Source organism: Balaenoptera physalus, assembly GCF_965194825.1.
Source record: "Balaenoptera physalus genome assembly, chromosome: 20".
In the NCBI taxonomy this organism is placed as follows: Eukaryota; Metazoa; Chordata; class Mammalia; order Artiodactyla; family Balaenopteridae; genus Balaenoptera; species Balaenoptera physalus.
This window is the reverse complement of record NC_138901.1, coordinates 12,575,893-12,596,215: the sequence shown is the minus strand read 5'-3', so window position 1 is coordinate 12,596,215 and position 20,323 is coordinate 12,575,893. Positions and strand designations below refer to the sequence as shown.

Below are 20,323 nucleotides of genomic sequence, written 5' to 3'. Positions count from 1 at the left end.
TCCTAAAACAGAGGGTTGGGACTTTTGTCCAGCACTGGCAGGAACAGCTTGGCGACTGGCTCTGGGCAGCCAGAAAGCCATCAGGGTGGAGAAAACACAGATGGAGAGGCGAGGCTGGACCAAAGACTATGTCCCCCCCGCCTCTGTGCCCATCACTGCCTCTGTGCAGCCCGGGCCCCTCCCCTCTCAGGTACAGTACCGCCCCCGCTCCGTGCAGTCCCACATCCCGACCCGTCGGAGCCGCCAACAGCTTCGGGGCTGCGAGACGGGCGGGATCGCGGAGCCCAGCTGGACGAGTGGGGGGGCTGTCGCGCCGGGAAGCCTCGGCCGCCTCCCGTCCACCCGCAACCCACTGATAGTCCTAGGCCTTCCTCCCTCGGCTGCACCTGAGCGCGGGCGGGGCGGGAGGCATCCGGAACCTGGCGTTGGGGCTCGCGTTTCCAGCCGGCGGGACCCGAGCAGTGCACCGAGCCCCCCCCGGATAGTGGCAGACGGACTCGGGTCACCATGGCAACGCGGCGGGACCGGAGGCTGCTCGTAGCAGGCGTTCTGGGTGAGGCGCGGACGCGGGGGCGACGCGGGGGGCCGCCGAGGGACCTCAGGGGCTCGCAGCGCGGGAGGCTGCGGCCTCTCGGCTCGCTTTTCACGGGCGTCGTCGCTTTCCTTGGAAAGACCCGAGACGTTCAAGTCCTGCCAGACGCAGTGCGCTCGCGCGGGGCCCGCCGGCCAACCCCGCCGGGCCCGCGGAACCCCGTACACCGACCCGGGGCTGTTCCCTGTGGGGCTGTTCGCTGCAGCGCCCGTGCCGCCGGCGGGGTGGGAGGGCCGGGGGCGTTCGCTGCCGGCACGCTTTGTTTCGAGTGCTCTAGTGTTTATTCGACCCCTCCAGGAACCTGAAGAGGTGGGCGCTGCAGAGATGAGTTTACCCGGGTTCCACAGCCAGTGAGGACGGGTTCAAACCCCGGCAGCCTGGCCCAGAGTGATTTTTTTTTTTTTTTAATTATTTGAGACTTACAAAAGAGTTGCAAAAGGAGTACAAAGATCGCCTTTGTACCTTTTGCCGGGATTCCCCCAAATGCTAACCTTTTATGTTACCATAGTTCATTGTAGCAAACTGAGGAAACTTAACACTAATACAAAACCACGATCTAATGTATAGGATTTATTCACTCAGCAATTATCCCACGAATGACTTTACTCTTTTACAAGATCCAATCCAGCACCATCCGTGTTTTCTTTGTCTTCTTATTCGTTAATCTGGAGCACTTCCTCTGTCCTTTCTTGACTTTTATGAGTCAGTTATTTTGTAGAATGCCCCTCAGTTTGGGTTTATCTGATGTTCCTTTATGATTACTTTTAAGTTACGCATTTTTATTAAGAAAAACCTTACCAGTGAAATTGTGTTTTTCTCTGCATCTTATTAGGAGTCATCTGATGCTGATTTGTCCCATTACTGCTGATGCTAACTTCGGTCGTGTGTTTTAGGTGATGTCTACAAGGTGTTTCCCTCATCAAGTTACCATTTTTCCCTTTCTAAATAGTAAATATCTTGTTTATAACCATACTGCCAACGAGTAATTTTAGCATCCAGAAGTGAGCATTTTCTGAAGCAATTATAAGTGTTGCATTTGCCACATGGTAATTTTTCCATTTCCATTATTTCTGCTTTTATAAGTTGGAATTGTACTGTAAGGAAGAACTTTCCATATTTTAATTTGTTCAGTTATTTATCTTGGTATAGGCATTTTAATTTTATTTTTATTTCATAGGTTATAATCCATTACTATCATTTATTTTGTTGCACTGTTGTCCAGATTTGGCCCATTCAAATTGGCCTCTGTCCTTTTAGCCTGTCCTCAACATTTTGAGCACACACTTATTTTCTGACACCACAAGATATTCTGGACTCATTTTGTGCTTTCCTTGACCTAGCCTGGAGTCAGTCATTTCTCTAAGGAGTGTTGGTTCCTTTTAGTTTAGATTTTTTTTTAGAAACCAAGATCTGGGGGAGGTATGCTCATTGCTACTGGAGTGTCATTGCTTTTTGGCTTTCTCAAAGGGTGAGCTGGGAAACATATATTTGTGTACACTATATACATCCGTATCTATTTCTGTATCCATATATCTGTACATATTAAAAACTGAGTTTATATTGATACTTCCAATTCCAATCCATCACCACAGGGTTCATTCTACATTCCTTTTCTTCTAACTCTGGCTCCTATTGTCCTCAGTACCTTTACCTTTTTGCTCAATCCTAGACCACATATAAAGTAATTTCAGTATTGCCAATCCATATTTCTGTGAAAGACAAACCTACTAAAGTATAATATTTGCATGTGGTTGTTTTTGTTTTTTTCCTTAGAATATATAATTAAAATGCTGTTTACAAAGTTGTCTTAGTGTGTTTATGTTATTAATTTGTAATAAAATGATGTTCATTTGTTTCTGATTATATTTCACTTTGAGTCCTTATTGATTTTTTTTTTCTTTGTTTTTTTTTTGTGCTGCAGTGCGCGGCTTGTGGAATCTTAGTTCCCCGACCAGGGATTGAACCCAGGTCCTTGGCAGTGAAAGCACGGAGTCCTAACCACTGGACCGCCAAGGAATTCCCAAGTCCTTATTGATTTTAAGTTTTGGTATGTGAAACATTTATGTGGTTCTGAAAGTGAGCACAGTGTCAGCTCTTAACTACAAGACTCTTCAAACTTCTATTTTATCATTTATTTGCTTTTTTGGGGGGAGAGGCAAGGGAATTTGGCAGCTGTAAATTCAAATAAAAAAGCACTCTGTTCCCCTCACTGTAGCAGTATCCCTCACCCCAAGCAAGTACCAGTGATTGAATTAAGATCTATCTGCTGCTCATCTCTCTCAGGTTTTACAAATGGTCATGGGTACTGTTTGGCAGTCAGTGAAGGACAGGAGAAAAGGCTTGGGTCATAGGCCCCTAATTTTCATCCCCTCGATCCCCTTAAAAATTGTCCGTACCGAGTTTAGTTCATGCTGGGATTCCAGAGGGTGCACTGAGTCCCCTGTCCTGAGTGCAGAGATGAGCCACCTCTGGACTTTATTTCAAGTCCCCCCAAAATGTTTTATAAATTCAGCTTATTGAATATATTTACAGAGCACCAGTAAGACAACATGCCTTACCAAAGTAGATTTGGGTTTTCTGCATTAGGAATGATGGTTGAGTGGAAAGCCAAATGTATCTGGAGCCATAGTCCTTCAGAGGAAGGGAATAAAAAGAAACCTCTGCTTTCGGTGTCTCTTTGACCAGCCATTGTGCCTAAATGGCTTGTTTGTGAGCGTCTAGGCACTGACTTGTAGCCTTTACAAACGGTCCTTTTTTGTACATTTTAGAGTTTGCAACTGCTTATGTTTTACTGAGGTGTTTTTTCAGTAAAGTACTTGTCAAGTGTTTATTCTAAAACAATTGCTCCAAGTTTTTGGTCAGACAAACAAAAGTGTGATTAGTTCTACTGTCATATCTGCAATTGGGTAGCCTGTGGGTTCCTCTCTGATTTGGTCATCTTGTCAAGGGGTGAGATTGGCAAGGATGAAGTCATCCTCCCAGGCTCCTTCCTGTATATCCAGCTCGTAGTCACTGCAGCCAGCTTGCTGGAGAGGTGGGGCCCCGCCAGGGCGGGGCAAGCCCCTCTGCAGAGCCCACTTGGCTTGGAAAGCTCTTTCTCTTCCATGGATCTCCTTTTCATATATGGTTTCTTAGGCCTCATCCTTTGCCCCAAACTCTTTTAAGTATGATGTTGGCCGTTAGGAGATGCTTGGCTATAGATCCTCCTTGCAGCCCTGGTCCTGTCGTAATCTGTGAAGACACACCTCAGAGTCTCTCACTGCCTGGACGTGCCAGTTTCTGAGCCTCTTTCTCAATGCTCCGTTTGATCTGACAAGGCTGGGCCTGCATGGTCAGGGTCAACTGCTGCAGACCACTGCTGGGTTTTGGGTGAGAGAGTAAGTGAGTGCCCGAGCTCTTCCACACCCCACTGTATAATCTGTGGTGGCGTCTTGACACCAGGGGTGCATTCGAACTCACTCATGACTGATGTGGTCTTCAGATAGGGCCTCTGCTGCTTGTGTCTGTTTGCAGCCTGCAAATTTTCCATGTTTGGGAAACCATGGCTTTCATGAGGAGTAACTTCCATCTTCCTAAGACCCAGAATTTCCAAGTGCCTTTCAGAACTAACTAACTAACTAACTTTTTTAATCTAAGGTAAATATCCCCCTTAGATTAAAAAAAATAATAAAAAATAAAAAAGTTTAGAAAGGTCAGCATTTTACAGATGAGAACATCAGAGTGATGAGATGACCTAGCACGGTCCTGGTCCATCCCCTGCTGACCCCACTGGTTCTCTTAGAAGACTGTGAATGCTGTGGGCCAAGACAAGTTGACAGTGCGCTCCCCCTGCCCTTCCCGGAGATTTCTCCAGTTGCCCCAGAAGTTTTGTGTGGTCCCTCCTGAAAACTGGGTGCTTGCTGGGGATGCCTGCTGGCTGACAGACAGATTGGGTCCAGATTTTGAATCTGTGACCTTTAATAAAAGCCGATTAATCTCAGCCTTGGGGCTTTTAGGATTTGTGACGGATGCAGGGCAGGCTGTCTGTGATGGGGTGGGAGGGAAAGGAGCATGAGCACAGGGCATGTCGAGGTCCAGCGGAGCGTACACCGTAGAAGCTCGTTTCTCTCTGGGGACCAGCTGGAGGTCCAGAGGGAGCTGTGGTGGGCAAGATGGGCCAGGCCCCATCCTAGGGGTCTTCATATACTGTGCCAAACAGGTTGAACTTTCTTTTGAAAAGGCCACGTGCCATGGGCACAGTATCACGTGGTCAGATTTCTGTACTAGAAGAGTAATTTCCATGGGTGGCTGTGTGACCGATGCATTTAAGAGGCGAGCGTACGGACGGTCCTCAGAGGAGGGAGGCCCGTTGACCTCACAGACCTCCGTGTGCTCTCTCTGCAGAGAACCGCAGTGATGACTCATAGGCATTTCATCAAAGGTCACAGTAGCATCGGCATCATTTAAAGTTGTGTATTTGCTTAAATTCTGATTCTTTGCCTGTGAGTGTGCACAGGCATGCGGGTGGTCTGTGTGTATGCCGATTTCTGTTCACAAGACTATGCCAGACCCCAGAACTCACTAGGCCATGCACCAGCTCGCACTCACGCAGCCCCGCTGTAGTCAGCTGGCTTTGTGCATATGTTGGGGTTTGGGGGACCAGCCATTAGACGTCAGTTAGTGTGGGTGAATGCCCAACTGTGGAGGTCACCGAGTCGCCTTGTTATTCCACTCCGGGCTTTTCTTGAGCTTGGTGGCCAGGCTGACCTGCTGGAAACCTGGTTTCCCAGTGGTCCTGGGAAGCTTGCAGCCAGGGCAGGGGCCACGGACTGAACAGGATGTGTAAGCCTCCTGAAGGCTGAGCAGAGCCCCTTCCTGCCTTTCCCTCTGGGTAGGGCCTCCCTGACCTCTGACCCGAGCAGCCCTGCGTCTCCGGCCACGCTAGTGATGTGGGAAGTTACCTCCTCTGCCCCTTTGTTTCCGTGCATCTCTGTCTTGTCCCAGCAAGGATGACAACCCGTTGGTGTGGGGACCTGGCCCCTATGTCTCCAGCAGGTGAAACAGCACCTGACATGTAGTAAGTGCTAAATAAATACTTGTTAAATGAATAAATGAATAAATTTAAGAAAGTTTGCTATGTCTATGAGAATTGTACATTACTTAGTATCATTTTTTTTCTGGTTACAATGATATACATCCTAAATGGAGTAGTAACAAACATTTGTTATCTCCTTCAAGGTGCCAGGGATTGGGGTACAGAACAGAGTGTGGTGACCTCAGGACATACCTGGGGAATCCCCTAGGCTGTCTACCTGGGGAAAATACTTGGCAACTGACTGAATTGGAAGCCAGTAACTCCAGTTTTTACTGAATTCAAAACTTTTTAAAGTGAATGTCCTTAGTTTTCCTGTAGTTCATTGATACATCCAATAACACACTTAAAGATCAAGTTATTGTTGATCTAGAGTGACCGAATCTGAAGGGAGAGGGCTGGCCATCAGAGTGTGGGGTGCTTGGGTATTTTGGAGTGGGGGAAACCATGGACGGGGTAGCAGAGGTGGGCCAGGCACCTCACGGATGCAGGGCCATCCTCTGTGGTAGAGCCACCTGGGCTCTGAGACCACCTAGCACACAGGGTTGTGGGTACTTTAAGGAAGCCGAGCCTTTGGAGGAGGAGGAGGAGTGATTTGGAATGGCCCTGGAGGAACAAAGATACCTGCCTCCCCAGTTCCTCTGCTGTAGCCCCAGAGCCCCATGTTTATGTGTTGTCATGTGATAGTTTTTACCATTTAGTTATTTAGTACATACTTTTGAGCGCCTCCTGTGTGCTGGAGTTCCAAGTATGGGATACCATGTGGAACGTGTAGGGAAGAATGATAACATAAGTAATAATCCACCCGCTCCTGATAAGTGCCATGCAGAGAATTTGGATAGGGCTATGGCATTGCACCAGCTTTAGTCGAAGTTTAGGGAGGATTTCCTGCAGTGATCCTTGAGTTGGTCTCAGTGACACGAAGGAGCCTGTATGTGGGTTGGGAGGAGCATTCCAGGCAGAGGGGCAGCTGGATTGAGATTGACTGACGGGGTGGGAGGGGGAACCATTCGGCACATCCCAGCCCTGAATGTAGCGATCCAGTTGTAAATGGACCGAGGAATGGGAAGCCCTGCTGGGTGGGGGGCAGTTAGGCTTTTTTTTTTTTTTTTTTTTTTTTTTTTTAAGATTCTTTTGGTGGCTCTGAAAGGGCAAGTATGGAACAGAGGGGCCAGTTCAGGGTCTGGAGTCAGTGAGACTCCAGGTGAGGGATGATGGTGGCTGAGGTGTGGTGGGGGGATGAGAGACAGCAGGAAATCCAGGCTAGTTCCAGGTGTTCAGCTTGGGCAGCTGTGTGGAGAGGGGTGCCATTGGCGAGCTGAGGGCAACGGGGGCGGGGGCGGGGGCGTGCAGAATTGAGGGTGGCGGGCTCAGGGTTTCTGTCAGCACCCTGTTAACTCGAGATGGCAAGCAGGCCCTGGATGGATGCAGCTAAGGAGAGGCTGACATGGCCGCACTGGGCCTATGGGTGCTGGGCGAGGCAGGGTGCGACTGCCTAGCAGGAGAGGTGGTGGAGACCGGGGCTGTGCCCAAGGTCTGCCCCGGCAGAGCTCTGCTCTGCCCCAGAGCCCTGCGGGGAGGTCACCCCTGGTTAGGACAGCTCTATCAGGACACTTGTGGAGTTCGGCCGTCCCTTCTGATTAGGACCCTGCTTCCGAGTTCGTCCTCCCTCCCTGCCCTCACACTCAGAACGCTTGCTTCCTGTCCGATGCCACATGTCAGGGGGCGCTTCTTCCAGCAAGCATTCTCAGGTTCTCGGTGGACGCCGAGTGGGTGTCCTACATTTAACTCAGTTCCCACACTAACTGCCTGGGGTTAGTGCTGATCCCACAAGATGCCCCACTTCTGGATGCCAGTTGCAAGTCCAGGTTGTCACCTATGCTTCTGCCCGACTACTGTAAATCAGGGTTCCCATGACCCTTCTCCTCAGGTTCAGTAATGTGCTAGAGTAGCTCACAGAACTCTGGGAAGCGCTTTACTTACTAGATCACCAGTTTATTATAAGCGGATACAACTCAGAGCTGACAGATGGAAGACACAGGGTAAGGTGGGTGGGAGGGGCCGGGAGCTCCCATGCTCGCTTGCCCAGCACACTGCCCTCCACATCTCCACGCCTTCGCCAGCCCAGAAGCTCTCCAAACCTGCTGGTTCAGGGATTTTTATGGATGCTTTTGAAACCATGCATAATAATTAGTCAAACCAATTCACCTGCCTTCACTAATCAAGGTAGTTTTAAGACTTGCATGTCCTCCGAGCAGCACGTAGCCTAAACAGTAAGATGTTTGCCCGAGTTGTTTTCCAGGAACTTGGAGTCAGCTGCGTCTAGTTCAAGCTGAGCCAGTTAAGACTGGATAGGACCACCAACCCTCCAACTGGGCATGTAGGAGTGTCCGCTTGGTGACCTTTTAACACTGGAGGGTCGAAAACTCCACCCTCAAAACGTGCAGAGGCCTGTAGCCTAGTTGTACCTGTGCAGACCGATTACCAAACCTTTTTTCAATCACCTTTCCTCATGACCTTGCCTCTGACCGCCCTGCTTCTATATTCCTGATCCCATAAATACCCCGAGCCCCTTGCCTCTGGGGAGGTGGATTTGAGATCCATTTTCTTCGCTTGATTATCTTTCAAATAAACGCCCTCTTTGCTGCAACCTCGGTGTCTAAGTGAGGCTTGTTCTGTGGGGGGCAAAGTGAACCTGGTTGCCAGCCACAAGGTAAGTCCAGAGGGACTTTTTGCCTGTGCCTCGTCGGCCCCTTGCCAGTACTGAAAGCCTGGGGATGAGTGAGCAGCTGCCTGGTCTGTTTGTTCCAGGGACCGTCCCCTGGATTTCCCCAGGGAGGTGTTGCTGACCTTCAGTGCTTAGTGTCATTTTGCAGCAAAGAGACAGGTTTTGGGTTTTGAGTTTTTGTGTTCAGAAGATGTCTTTTGGGTGAGTAACCTCCTTAAAGAAACGCACCTGTGCCTGTTGGCAAAAACCTTGGCTCCCTGCGCACCGATGCGGAATAGAAATACGGAGACAGAGATTTGGAGGAAAAGAAATAGAGAGGCTTTTATTTCTCTGCCAGGCAAAGGAGAGACACAGCATGCTAGCGCCTCAAGAACTGTGCCCCTGCTCCTCGGGGAATCAGAGAAGATTTTACATGTGGGGCTTGCAGTCCAGCCTATATGATAAGGATCAAAAGTAGTGAAGGTCTTGCATTCTTCTTCTTCCTGCATTATTTCAAAACAGTCACAGCTGGCGTCAGGCAGCCTGGTAATTGGGTTGTTGGGTCCGTTTGTCTCTTGGTTAATGGCCTGCAACCTTCTTTCTGAAATGCAAATGCTACTAGGGAGTGCAGGATGTCATTCACATAGTGTTAAAGAGTGATAGGTTAGCTTTGTGAAGTACAAACCTAGTTACAGACACTACAGATTAGTAACAGTTAAAACTAGGAGTGATTAACTCTTTTAGGCCAGGTTATGTTTCTTCTCTAGCCTGTTCACTGTTCCCTTTATTTTTGTTGTTCTCAGGAGAGGGAAAACTTCATTTCTGTTTTTGCTGCAACATGCCTAGATTGTTTGCCAATCCTGTCCAGATTGTGGGTTAGAGGCCCACCCGGCAGTATTTTTAAACCTGATTGATTAAACCATTAGCCACTGGTGATTGATTCAGCCTCCAGCTCCTCTCCATTCCCTGAAAGTTGGGAGGTGGAGTTGCAAGTTCCAACCCTCTGGTTCCCCTGGCAACCAGCCCCCAACCATTGGTTATCTAGGGGCTTTCCAAAATCACCTCATTAACATAGACTCAGGTGTGGTTGAAAGAGGTTTGTTATGAATAATGGGAGACATCCTTTCACCTGGAGTTATTTCAGGAACTAGGAACAAAAACTAACTAAAGATGCCCCTGTAGCTTCTGTCACTCAGGAAATAAGGGTTTTAGGAGTCTTGTGCCAGAAACCATGGATGAAGACCAGTGTATGTTACTGTATCACAACACCACAAGACCCTGCGGTCTCCTCCTGCTCTCTCAGCCTCTCGTGTCTGTGCCCTCTCCCTCTGCTCCTCATCTCTGGTGCAGTCACCCCGAGATGGGCTGGGCTGGAAGTGCATGTGCCTCCTCCCCTCCATGAGGCTGGCCTGCACCCCCAGTGGACACCGGGGAGTTGTGGACGGATGTTTGTGTCTAGATTGAGATCATCTCGGACCCCTGAGGATTAGGGGCTGCGAGGACCAGCCTTAAGAAATGATAGTATTTGTCACACAGGTGCTGATAAAAGCGTCCCCTGCACAAGTTTCTGGGGGTCGGCACAGCAGGCCTGTGGGAGAGACTCAGCCTATACTTTTTCTGTCCTCTGTGGCTGCTTTCACGCAGAGTTGAGGGGCTTCAGTAGAGACCCGATGACCCACCAAGCCCTAAATATTTACCGACTGGCCGGTAAAGGGAGAAAGCTTGCCAGGCCCTGTCCTGCACAATTTGTTTCCCTTATAGGAAAAACTACGTAAGGAATTCATTTAGATCTAAATGCCGATGGCTTCACCTGGGAAATTGCCTTACTTTTTCCTTATGAAAGACGCAAATCCTGTGATGGATCCTGTTTTCCTTTGTGCTTTACCTTCCAGCAAGCCCTTAGTCAGATGCATTGCTCAATACTTAATAATTACCTGGCCTTTATTGCCCATTCCTAACGTTCATCGTGTGTTTCTTTTTTTTTAAATCAATTTTATTTATTTATTTATTTTTGGTTGCGTTGGGTCTTCGTTGCTGCACGCAGGCTTTCTTCGTTGCTGCACGTGGGCTTTTTTAATTGCGGCGAGTGAGGGCTACTCTTCATTGCAGTGCACGGGCTTCTCACTGCAGTGGCTTTTCGTGTTGCGGAGCACAGGCTTTAGGCGCGTGGGCTTCAGTAGTTGTGGCACACAGGCTCAGTAGTTGTGGCACACTAAGCTCACGGGCTTAGTTGCTCCGCGGCATGTGAGATCTTCCCGGACCAGAGATCGAACCCGTGTCCCCTGCATTGGCAGGCAGATTCTTAACCACTGCGCCACCAGAGAAGTCCCTCATCGTGTGTTTCTTATTTTACTTTCTGTGTTCTGAGCACTGTTCTGCTGAGCTGTGAGAAACAAATGTCTAAAAAGCTTGTTTCATGTTCCCACTATCTACTGGGGTAGCCCAGCACATAACACGCATCTTCTTCCAGAAAATGCACCCTTATTGTTTCTTTAGTCCTGACGGAATATTTTGGGAGTCTCTAAATACTAACCTAGACCACTTTGACGATTTCTACTTTACTTTTTTTTTCATTTTGTTTCCAAGATGTTAATAGTAATAATTTTGATTACATAGATAATTTTTTGGTGGGGGGTGTGTGTGTGTTTGTTTTTTGGTTTTTTGTTGCTTTTCTCTAGAGTTTTATGTGTTCTATTATTAGTGATCACCTTTCACAGGGCAGAGTCCACAACTCATAAGCTAAGCAAGACTTGGGCTGTCTGAGGACAGCAGTGCTGGTGGCAGCAATTCTGCAGATGTTTGAATTGAGGTCCTACGAAGAGTTCAATCACAGTAAACCTGATGCCATCAAAACGTTGTGTAAAATGAAAAATTTGTTCATTTCTTACCTCCACTGGGTTTTAGAAAGTAAGGTTTCATTGTAGAACTTTGTTTGTTTTTCTTTTAATATTTATTTATTGGCTGTGTTAGGTCTTAGTTGCGGTGCGCAAGATCTTTCATTGCGGCACAGGGGCTCTTTGTTGTGGTTCGTGGGCTCCAGAGTGCGCAGGCTCTGTAGTTGCGTCACGCAGGCTCTCTGGTTGTAGCACGTGGGCTTAGTTGCCCGGCAGCATGTGGGATCTTAGTTCCCCGACCAGAGATTGAACTGGTGTCCCCTGCATTGCTAGGTGGATTCTTAACCACTAGACCACCAGGGAAGTCCCCCTGTTGTTGGTTTTTGTTATCAGTAATTTCAGGAGTGAAATGAACTTCACGTCTCTAAAAAAGTTGTGCTCTTTCTGGTTTAGAGAGTGTTTGCCGTAAATGTAATGTTAAAAATAAAAACAAAAAAAGACCCTCAGGTTCTCCTGTTCCTGTTTCTGAGTTAGTTTGTGGATATTTGCTTTACATTGACCAAGGGGGACCAGCATTGATGCTGATGGTGCCCCTTGGGATGGGCTGCATGGAACCTCCACACCTACAGGGTGTCTTCACAGGCCCCTGAAATCTTGTTCCTCTGTCCAAGAGGGTTTCTATGAATGTGTATTGACCCTGTGGGTTGAGATGGCCTGGGACAGTTTGTCTTTTTCATCTTAAAAAAGACCCACTTAAAATGAATCAGACATTTCAGACTCTTTAGGGACAATGATACACAAAAGTCACTGCTGGACGCCTGCCTCAGACCCCACCTGGCCTTCCTGGAAAATCACTCTCAGAGCCAGGCATCATTCACATGCCACCCTCTGCCCCAGAAGATGCCAGTGGCACCTGTGCCAGCCTTTATGCTTTCTGGGCCTGTTGTGTAGCTGGCGGGGCCTGACCCATGGCCTCGGACCCATTGCATAAGTCAAGCCCAGGAGATCCCCTCCCCCGCCCCCACCAGCGGTTTTGCACATCAGAATCCACCCCATCTCTGCCAGCTGATGGGACCAGGACAGTGGTGGAGGTGCCCCGGTGGGGAGCAACCCTCACCAGCCCTGCCCCTTGTGGGCCATCCTCTGTGGACACGGGAGGCAAGAGGTCTTCAGACACTTGTTGGCAATTTGACAAAGTAGTTTTATGCTGTTGAATCAAATAATTAAAAAATCGGAGTTGCGTGTTATATATCTTCGTTTTTTAAATTTTCATTTGTTTTCTAGCACTTTTTTGTGTTTTACAAAAGTATCAGTGCACGATGGACTGGAAACACAAGAACAGAGGAGCCTGCATTCCAGCTCCGGGAGTAGAGCATGGGGGTGGGAAGGGGCATTGGCTCAGGGGCCACCTGCGGCCAGGCACAGCTCAGCTACTGAGCGGCCTCATTTTTTTATTTGCAAAATGGAGAGAGCACTTTATGAAACTATTTTAAAGAACCTAGCTTTTGTAGGTGAGCAAACAACACTCCCTGTCTTTCCTTCCTCTCTTACCTCGGTGATCCTGCACTTACTGTCTGTTCCCTCTGCTGTAGGGTGAGGATAGGGTAGAAAGAGCCTTGGGGGTCTGGGCCTAGTATGCCCCTGCCCTGCTGGACCCTAGGGGAGCTGCCTTTGGCTCTCCAGAACTCAGGGTGTGACCAGAAAGCCAGTAACTGGCCAGAGCATCCTCCTGCTTTGGTGACAGCGATCACTTAGTTGGGGATCTGAGGTGTGTGTTGTGGAAGACAGGGTCCCTAACGGTGAACCCGTTGCCCGCCTCCTCTTTGCTGCAGCTGCCGACATGCTGCCCCCGCCCACAGAGCAGGCCCTGAATGCCCTGCTGGCTCGCAAGGAGGAGGAGTGGCGAGCACTGCAGGCCCAGCACTCCCAGATGCAGGAGGCAGCCCTGCAGGACGCTCAGCGCCAGCTGGAGGAGACGCAGGGGAAGCTGCGACGCCTGCGGGAGGACTTCGTCTACAACCTGCAGGTGCTGGAGGAGCGGGACCGGGAGCTGGAGCGCTACGATGCTGCGTTTGCCCAGGCCCGTGGGCTGGAGGAGGCCAGGCAGGCCGAGGTGAGCGAGCTCAAGATCGAGGTGGCCAAGCTGAGGCAGGCGCTGGCCGGCGAGGCCCGGCGGGTGGAAGATCTGCAGCAGCAGTCCCAGCAGAGGCTGCAGGAACACCGCCTGGAGCTGGAGCGGGTCCACAGGTGAGGGCCAGCGGACCCCACTCCCCGACCCTCCACACGCCTCCCACCCCACAGCGCTGCCCGGCGCCCACCTGTCCGGTGTTTGTCAAGGGAAGGCAGGCAGGGCCACACCTGGATGTCTTTTTCTGGGTCCCAGTGCGGCTGAAATTAGTGGACATTGGTTCAACTATTTGGAAATTTTCCTCATGATTTACAAATCTATATCATTATAATAAAACATATTTGAGCTTATGATTATTTTAATGGTGTGAAATATATATTAAATCCAAAACTAAGTGAGCTGACTTGAGGCAAGTCGACTGAGACCCTGAAGCTGCCGTCAGGCTTGTGGGCTCCGCTCACGGTGAGAAGGAAGGACAGGCCTCAGCTGCGCGCTCTGCTGCAGCCCTGAAGTGCTGTACACTGTTTTGTGAAGTGTCTCCTCGGGTCTTCTGCCCGTTCTTTTTCACCAAATTGGGGACATTTTCAACCGTTATTTCTTCAAGTACATTTTTGGCCCCACCCTCTTTTTCCTTCCATTCTGGGACTGCAGTGATGACATGTGAGTGTTACATCTTTTGTTACCCCACAGGTCTCTGAGGCTCTGCTCATTTTTTTCAGTCTGTTTCTTTCTATTAACAGGTCAGGTAACTTTGTTTTTCACTGGTTCTCTTCTCTAACATGTTCATTCCGCCTTTGAGCTCAACCAGGGTGTCCTTTGTTTTGGTTATTGTACTTCTCAGTTCTCAAATTTCCATTTGATTCTTTGTTACTTTTTCTTTGCTGAGAGTTTCTGATTTCCATTTGTCCTAAAACTGTGCATAATTGCTTGTTGAAGCATTTTTATGGCGGCTGCTTTAAAATCCTTGTTAGATCATTTCAGCATCTGCGTCATCTTGGTGTTAACATCTGTGGATTGTGTTTTCTCATTCAGGTGGAGATTTTCCTGGTTCTTGGTATGACCAGTGACTTTTGATTGTATCTTAGGCACTTTGGGAATTGTGTCGTGAGAGCCTGGATCCCACGTCACGTACTCTTCTGCAGGCAGTCACCTGTCCAGGTGCAGCGTGTAGGTCCCCTGGGTCCTACCAAAGCCACCCCCGCAAAAGTGAAGCATCACCTGTCACCTCATGTTTGCAGAGGTGACCCTGCAAATGTGTAGTTTGGAGACTATTCAGTGTTACTTTTCTTAACACGGCATTTTTCACACAGTGACAGGAACGGTGAGCTGGACCAGCAGCGGGAGCAGTATGGGAACCTGAAGTGGAAGCTGGAAAGGAGGCTGGAGGAGCTGGACAGTGAACTTGCCCTGCAGCGGCAGGTAGGGCGTGGGGTCCAGTTCCTCCTCAGGTGCCCGCCCTGCCCGCCCTCTCTGAAACCAAAATTGTACCAGGTGGAGAAGACCATTTTGTTAGCCATATGGTATCCTGGGATCACAGATTTCCACTTTATGGTGATCTGTGGGGAAATGTGATGGGGTGTCTAAATCTTCCTCTGTAGTAACTCCCCCAGGGTTCTCTTTCCTTGGAAATAGAATAAACATTTCCTCCTTTATTTATTTTAGAAAAAAGTGTTATGAAGTTAAAGTTTGAGTTATTTACTGTAGAAAAGAGCTGGGAGCTCAAGTTGTGATAATTGTACTTCTTTCAACAAAGCAGTAAATAAGTTTAAATATAGATGTATCAACTGACAGGTGACACTTAAACCTGTCACCAAAATTTCTCCTTGGTGTCATTGAAACTCAGCCTACATGTCTGAGAGACTCAGCTATGTTGGGGTTTCGGTGAAGGATATCCTTCACACTTATGGCTGAAGTCCATGTCTGGCAGGGCTGTGTGTATGCAAGGACATGGGTACCCTTGGTCTCCTCCCAGGATGTGCCAAGCTTGTGTCATCAAAGCAGTGACTGGTGTTTATGGAAACTGCCTCATGGAGCTCCTTGTGCGTGTGTGTGAATTTATCCGCTCAACACAACAGAGACACAATTTTGTTCTACATTTTCCAGATAGGGGAAACATTAAGTAACCTGCCCAAGATCCCCCTCAGTAAGTGGCGGAGCCATAATTTGAGTCCAAGACACTTCCAGTGCAAGAACTCTTAGGTACTGTCATCCTGCCACAGGATAACAACTCACACCTTATTTTTATAAATTTATTTATTTTATTTATTTATTTTTGGCTGCACTGGGTCTTTGTTGCTGCGTGCAGGCTTTCTCTAGTTGCGGCGAGCAGGGGCTACTCTTCATTGTGGTGCACAGGCTTCTCATTGCAGTGGCTTCTCTTGTTGCAGAGCACGAGCTCTAGGCGTGCAGGCTCAGTAGTTGTGGCTCGTGGGCTCTAGAGCGCAGGCTCAGTAGTTGTGGCGCACGGGCTTAGTTGCTCCACGGCATGTGGGATCTTCCCGGACCAGGGCTCGAACCCCTGTCCCCTGCATTGGCAGGCGGATTCTTAACCACTGCGCCACCAAGGAAGCCCACGCCTTATTTTTAGACTTGTGTCTGTGATATTGGAGAGGAGGTGGATCTAGAAGTCAACCTATGTGTCCTCACTTCTGCCCTCCTTGGAGTGATGCTGACTGAGCCATTGAGCTCTGAACTTGGCCCCTAGACTCCCCAGTGGATGGGCCACTGGGCAGATGTGAATGGTGTGCCTGCCTGTGCTGGCTCCTTTTTGGGCCCTGGGGTCAGCGGTTCTCAAGGAGGACAGACTTGTCAGCTGGCGGACTGAGGCCTGACTGCTGGGCCCTCTGTCCCACAGCATAGCGTCAGTGCCCTGAGATAGGACGGCATCCTGATGTGCTGTACCCATCAGGATGGAAGGCGCCCATGGACACAACTGTCCTTTTGACCGAGCTTTCAGGCACGGCTGCATCTACCAACCATGGCTGGTGGAGGAGAGGGCCCTGCCCTTTCCTTCCCCTCTTGGAAGCTTGAATTTTACTGTCCATGATGCCATCATCGCTTAGAACATTTGAAATTTCCTGCAGAGGACTTTCTTTTGGAGTCCCCAGGGACCAAAGAACTTTTTCCATTATGGGCGGGTTTGACTTTTGGAAACAGTCCAAGGTCACTGGGGCCTGAGCTGAGTGATCAAGACGAGGTGTGACTCATCTAAGTCATGAGGTTTCCTCAAGTGGCATTGGAGTCCCTTCCAAAGAAGGAGTTTCAGAAGGGCTCTGGGCAGCGGTGGGACTGTCCCAGTTAGCAGGACAGTCAGTGGCACTTGGAGGCAGTAGTGCCCTGGTGGGAGTTGTGGTCGCTGGGCAGGGTCTGTGGGTGGCTTCCCAGCCTGTCCACACTCAGAGCCCTTGCTGCGACTCAGGCTCGTTCAGGCTTTGAGCCCCCTTGTCCACAAGGAGGGCACCTCCAGATGGGAGTTTTTATACCAGCCCTGTCTCTGGAAGGAAGGAAACTTGACGTCTGGACTCTCCAGCTCTGGGCTCCGTCCAGAGCTGCTGCCAGGAACTTGGGCAGCCTTTGCTGCCTAGTGTGGTTCAGGGACAGCTGTGGCTCACGCCAGCCTCAGGGCTCTGCTGCCCACGCCCGACTCTCTGTGACTGAAGAAAGGGCCTTATGTGCTCACCAGCTTTGTGGGCTTCCTTTGGGCTGGTTTCCCATCTCCTTTTTCTGAAGATCTTTGTGTTCATTATTGACTTGTCAAAGGTAGAATTGATTCAGTGGTAATAGTGATTTTTATTTTCAAAAAAGAAGTATAAGATGACGGGAGTTGAGTTTGTTTAATGTTTATTATTTCTGCAAGCTGTAGACTGTGGACTTAAGGTTTTTCACTGTTGGTTAGCAGTCACAGGATTAGAAGCCACTGGAGGAGAAGCAATGATTTATTGATTTATTCATTCATTTAACAAATAGATTTTGCCAGACAACATCCCAGGCCCTGGGGTTAAGGCTGAGCAGGGGCCCCACCTGCCCTGGGAGTGAGCTGGCCCTTGTGGGGGCGCAGTGGACACCCGAACATTACAGGCTCTGGCTGTAGCATCCTAGGGACATCACCTGCATGACACAGGGAGGCAGGGTGGATGGGGCTGATCTTTTAATAGGCAGGTCAGGAAGGGCACCCTGAGAAGAGGACTTGTGAGCCCGTCTTCAGTTGGCATCAGAGTTCAAGTTCAAGAGGGCTGAGATAGTGGCAGTGTAGGCCTCCCAGGCCCTCGTGAGGATGGCCTTTGCTCCAAGTGAGGTGAGAAACTCTTGGGGGCTTGTGAGCCAAGTTGAGTTTTTAAAAGATCCTCTGTTGTTGGGTTGAGGACAGCCTGTGGGAATGGGGAGGCAGGGAAACACGAGGAGGCTGCCACAGCCCCAGGTGAGAGGTGGGGGGCTTGAGCCACTGGCAGGTTCTGGATACACCTAGACAGCAGAGCCAGTGCACACACTGATAGATCAGATGGGGTGAGAGGCAGGCGCCGAGGACACATCTGGTTTGGGGCTAAGCGCCTGGCGGGACAACTTGCCCTGTTTGGAGATGGGGGAACTGCGCAGGGAGGATGGGAAGGGCGCTTGGTTGGGCTGCATAGAAAGTGGCTCCTGCGCTCCCAGTTGGACAAACCGGGAGGTCAGGATGGAGGGGGTGGGCCACAGGGTACAGAACTGGGAACCTGGGGCATCCCCAAAGGGTGACTGTAGGCAGAGGAGCCATCCAGGCTGAGCCGGGGACATCGGCACAGGGCAGGGGCATGGGTGGGGGACTAGCAGGAGAGGGGCCCCCAGGAGCAAGAGAAGAGGGTGGTCGGGAGGCGGGCCTGAGCTGCATGTCTCTGGGGTGAAGTGGGGACGGGGAGTGGACTTGGACGCAGCAGCGCGTTGCAGGGGTGGTGGGTTTCTTGTTTCCTCACCAAGGACACTAAATGCTTGCCCGCTGGTCTGGGCCAGGCTCTGCCTGTGCAAGGGCTTCCTGCCCCCTGGAGGCCACAGACTGCAGAACTTTGAGCAGAAACCAAGTGCTTCAGTATTTTGTAGCGTTAGGAGTGAATCTCAATGATTTTCATATTCTGATCCCGACAAGGGTTACTCATGTGACCCCTTATACTTCGTCTTGCTTCTCAAGGGATAAAAAAAGTATGTTTTCAGTTGTACTTCTGCATGGTGTCTCTGAGGCCCCCCACCTTCCGAGGAGGGGAGGGAGGCTGCTGTGGAGTTTATTGCAGGGCGGAGGCAGACGAGCCCATTCTTGCCGGCGCGCTCAGGCTGGGTTCAGCCTTCCGCGACTCTTTCCTTCAGGTAGCTGAGTCTGTCCAAGTCTCTTCAAAAGCAGGGGCCTCATTACTTGGTCAGAAACCTGGAATCCTGCTAGTGTGCTGGGCTCTCCATGCGCTGTGCTTTCCAGCACGTGCATTTCAGTTTGACTCTGTCCCTCAGTGTGTGATTTCTGCATCTGTATCCAGACCTCCCGTCCATAGGGCACATCAGCCACGAGTGTCTGCTCTCCTGTCACCACTGTAAACAAGATGATAAAGGACTAAAGACAGTGAGAACCCACAGCAGTGACGGGAGCAGGAGAAGGGCCTCAGCACACGGATGAGTGAGCCTGCGCCTTTCCGGGAGGGCGGGGGCAGCAGCTGGGGAGCGGGCCTGTGGGAAACGCAGCCAGTGGGCCTACAGACTCAGAGAGGTTAGGCCTTGGGCCATGCACGTGCAGGTGGATGTCTGTATCTGGGGCCGCAAACCACGCCCCTCACGTGCAGATGGAGTGCCCAGCAGCCAGGAGCTCCTTCCCCAGGCAGAAGCTCAGCACAGTTTTCTTTACAGAAATTGAACTACCCATGGGGAGAAAGAAGGCGGCTGTGTGGGCCCTGGTGTCTGCAGCGCAGATCTGACATTAGGGAAGCAGCGCCCTCAGTCGGCTCTGCGAAGATTCAACTTAATTGAGCTGTAATTTCCTACAGTCCATGCACCTGTGTTAAGCATGCAGTTCAATAAGGTTTAACACAGGTACTTGAGTAACAGCCAAGACAGAACTTTCCTGCCACCCAAAGTTCCACGTGCTTCTTTGCAGTCAGGGAGCAGCACCCCTGGCACCGGCCCCACTGGCCTGCTTCCTGCCGCTTGCGGTGAGATCTGTCTTTCGGAGAGTCCTGTGAGAATGGAGCCACGCACTGTGCCCCTTTTTGTCTGACTTCTCTCTCAGCATGACGTGTCTGAGGCGTATAGTTGTCATGTAGCTGGCAGCTTGTTCCTTCCCGGTGCCAGTGCTGTGTTGTGTGGAGGTGCCAGTCTCTTTCCGTTCTCTGTCAACGCACATTTTGGACACTTGGGTCGTTTCCAGTTTGGGGCCATTTCGAATGAGGCTGCTGTGAGCATTCTTGGCCGTCTTTGAATGGACACAGGCTACGTGACCAGGAGTGCAATTTCTGCAATGTGTACTACGGCTGTGAGTAACTTTTTTCTTTTTTTAATTTAATTTATTTATTTATTTATGGCTGTGTTGGATCTTAGCTTCTGTGCGAGGACTTTCTCCAGTTGCGGCAAGTGAGGGCCACTCTTCATTGCGGTGCGCGGGCCTCTCATTATCGCAGCCTCTCTTGTTGCGGAACACAGGCTCCAGATGCGCAGGCTCAGTAATTGTGGCTCACGGGCCTAGTTGCTCTGCGGCATGTGGGATCTTCCCAGACCAGGGCTCGAACCTGTGTCCCCTGCATTGGCAGGCAGATTCTCAACCACTGCACCACGAGGGAAGCCCCTGTGAGTAACTTTTTTTTTTTTTTTTTAATAAAGTTATTTATTTAGTTAGTTTTGGCTGCATTGGGTCTTCGTTTCTGTGCAAGGGCTTTCTCCAGTTGCGGCGAGCGGGGGCCACTCTTCATCGCGGTGCACGGGCCTCTCACTGTCGCGGCCTCTCCCGTTGTGGAGCACAGGCTCCAGACGCGCAGGCTCAGTAATT

At 50.1% G+C, this 20,323-nt stretch overlaps 1 protein-coding gene across 15 annotated transcripts in view; it reads left to right on the top strand.

The window, feature by feature from the left end:
- The first annotated feature begins 293 nt into the window (after nt 1-293).
- CCDC57 (coiled-coil domain containing 57) overlaps nt 294-20,323 on the top strand; it is a 119,059-nt gene continuing 99,029 nt past the window's right edge. For 6 of the 15 annotated variants that reach the window (XM_082442004.1, XM_082442005.1, XM_082442006.1 and 3 more), the window contains exons 1-4: nt 564-1,540; nt 2,514-2,639; nt 13,037-13,451; nt 14,643-14,751. In XM_082442004.1, the coding sequence (XP_082298130.1) occupies nt 13,045-13,451; nt 14,643-14,751 (516 nt within the window). In that variant the 5' untranslated portion in view covers nt 564-1,540; nt 2,514-2,639; nt 13,037-13,044. The other 9 variants (XM_082442015.1, XM_082442013.1, XM_082442012.1 and 6 more) reach the window with 9 other exon arrangements.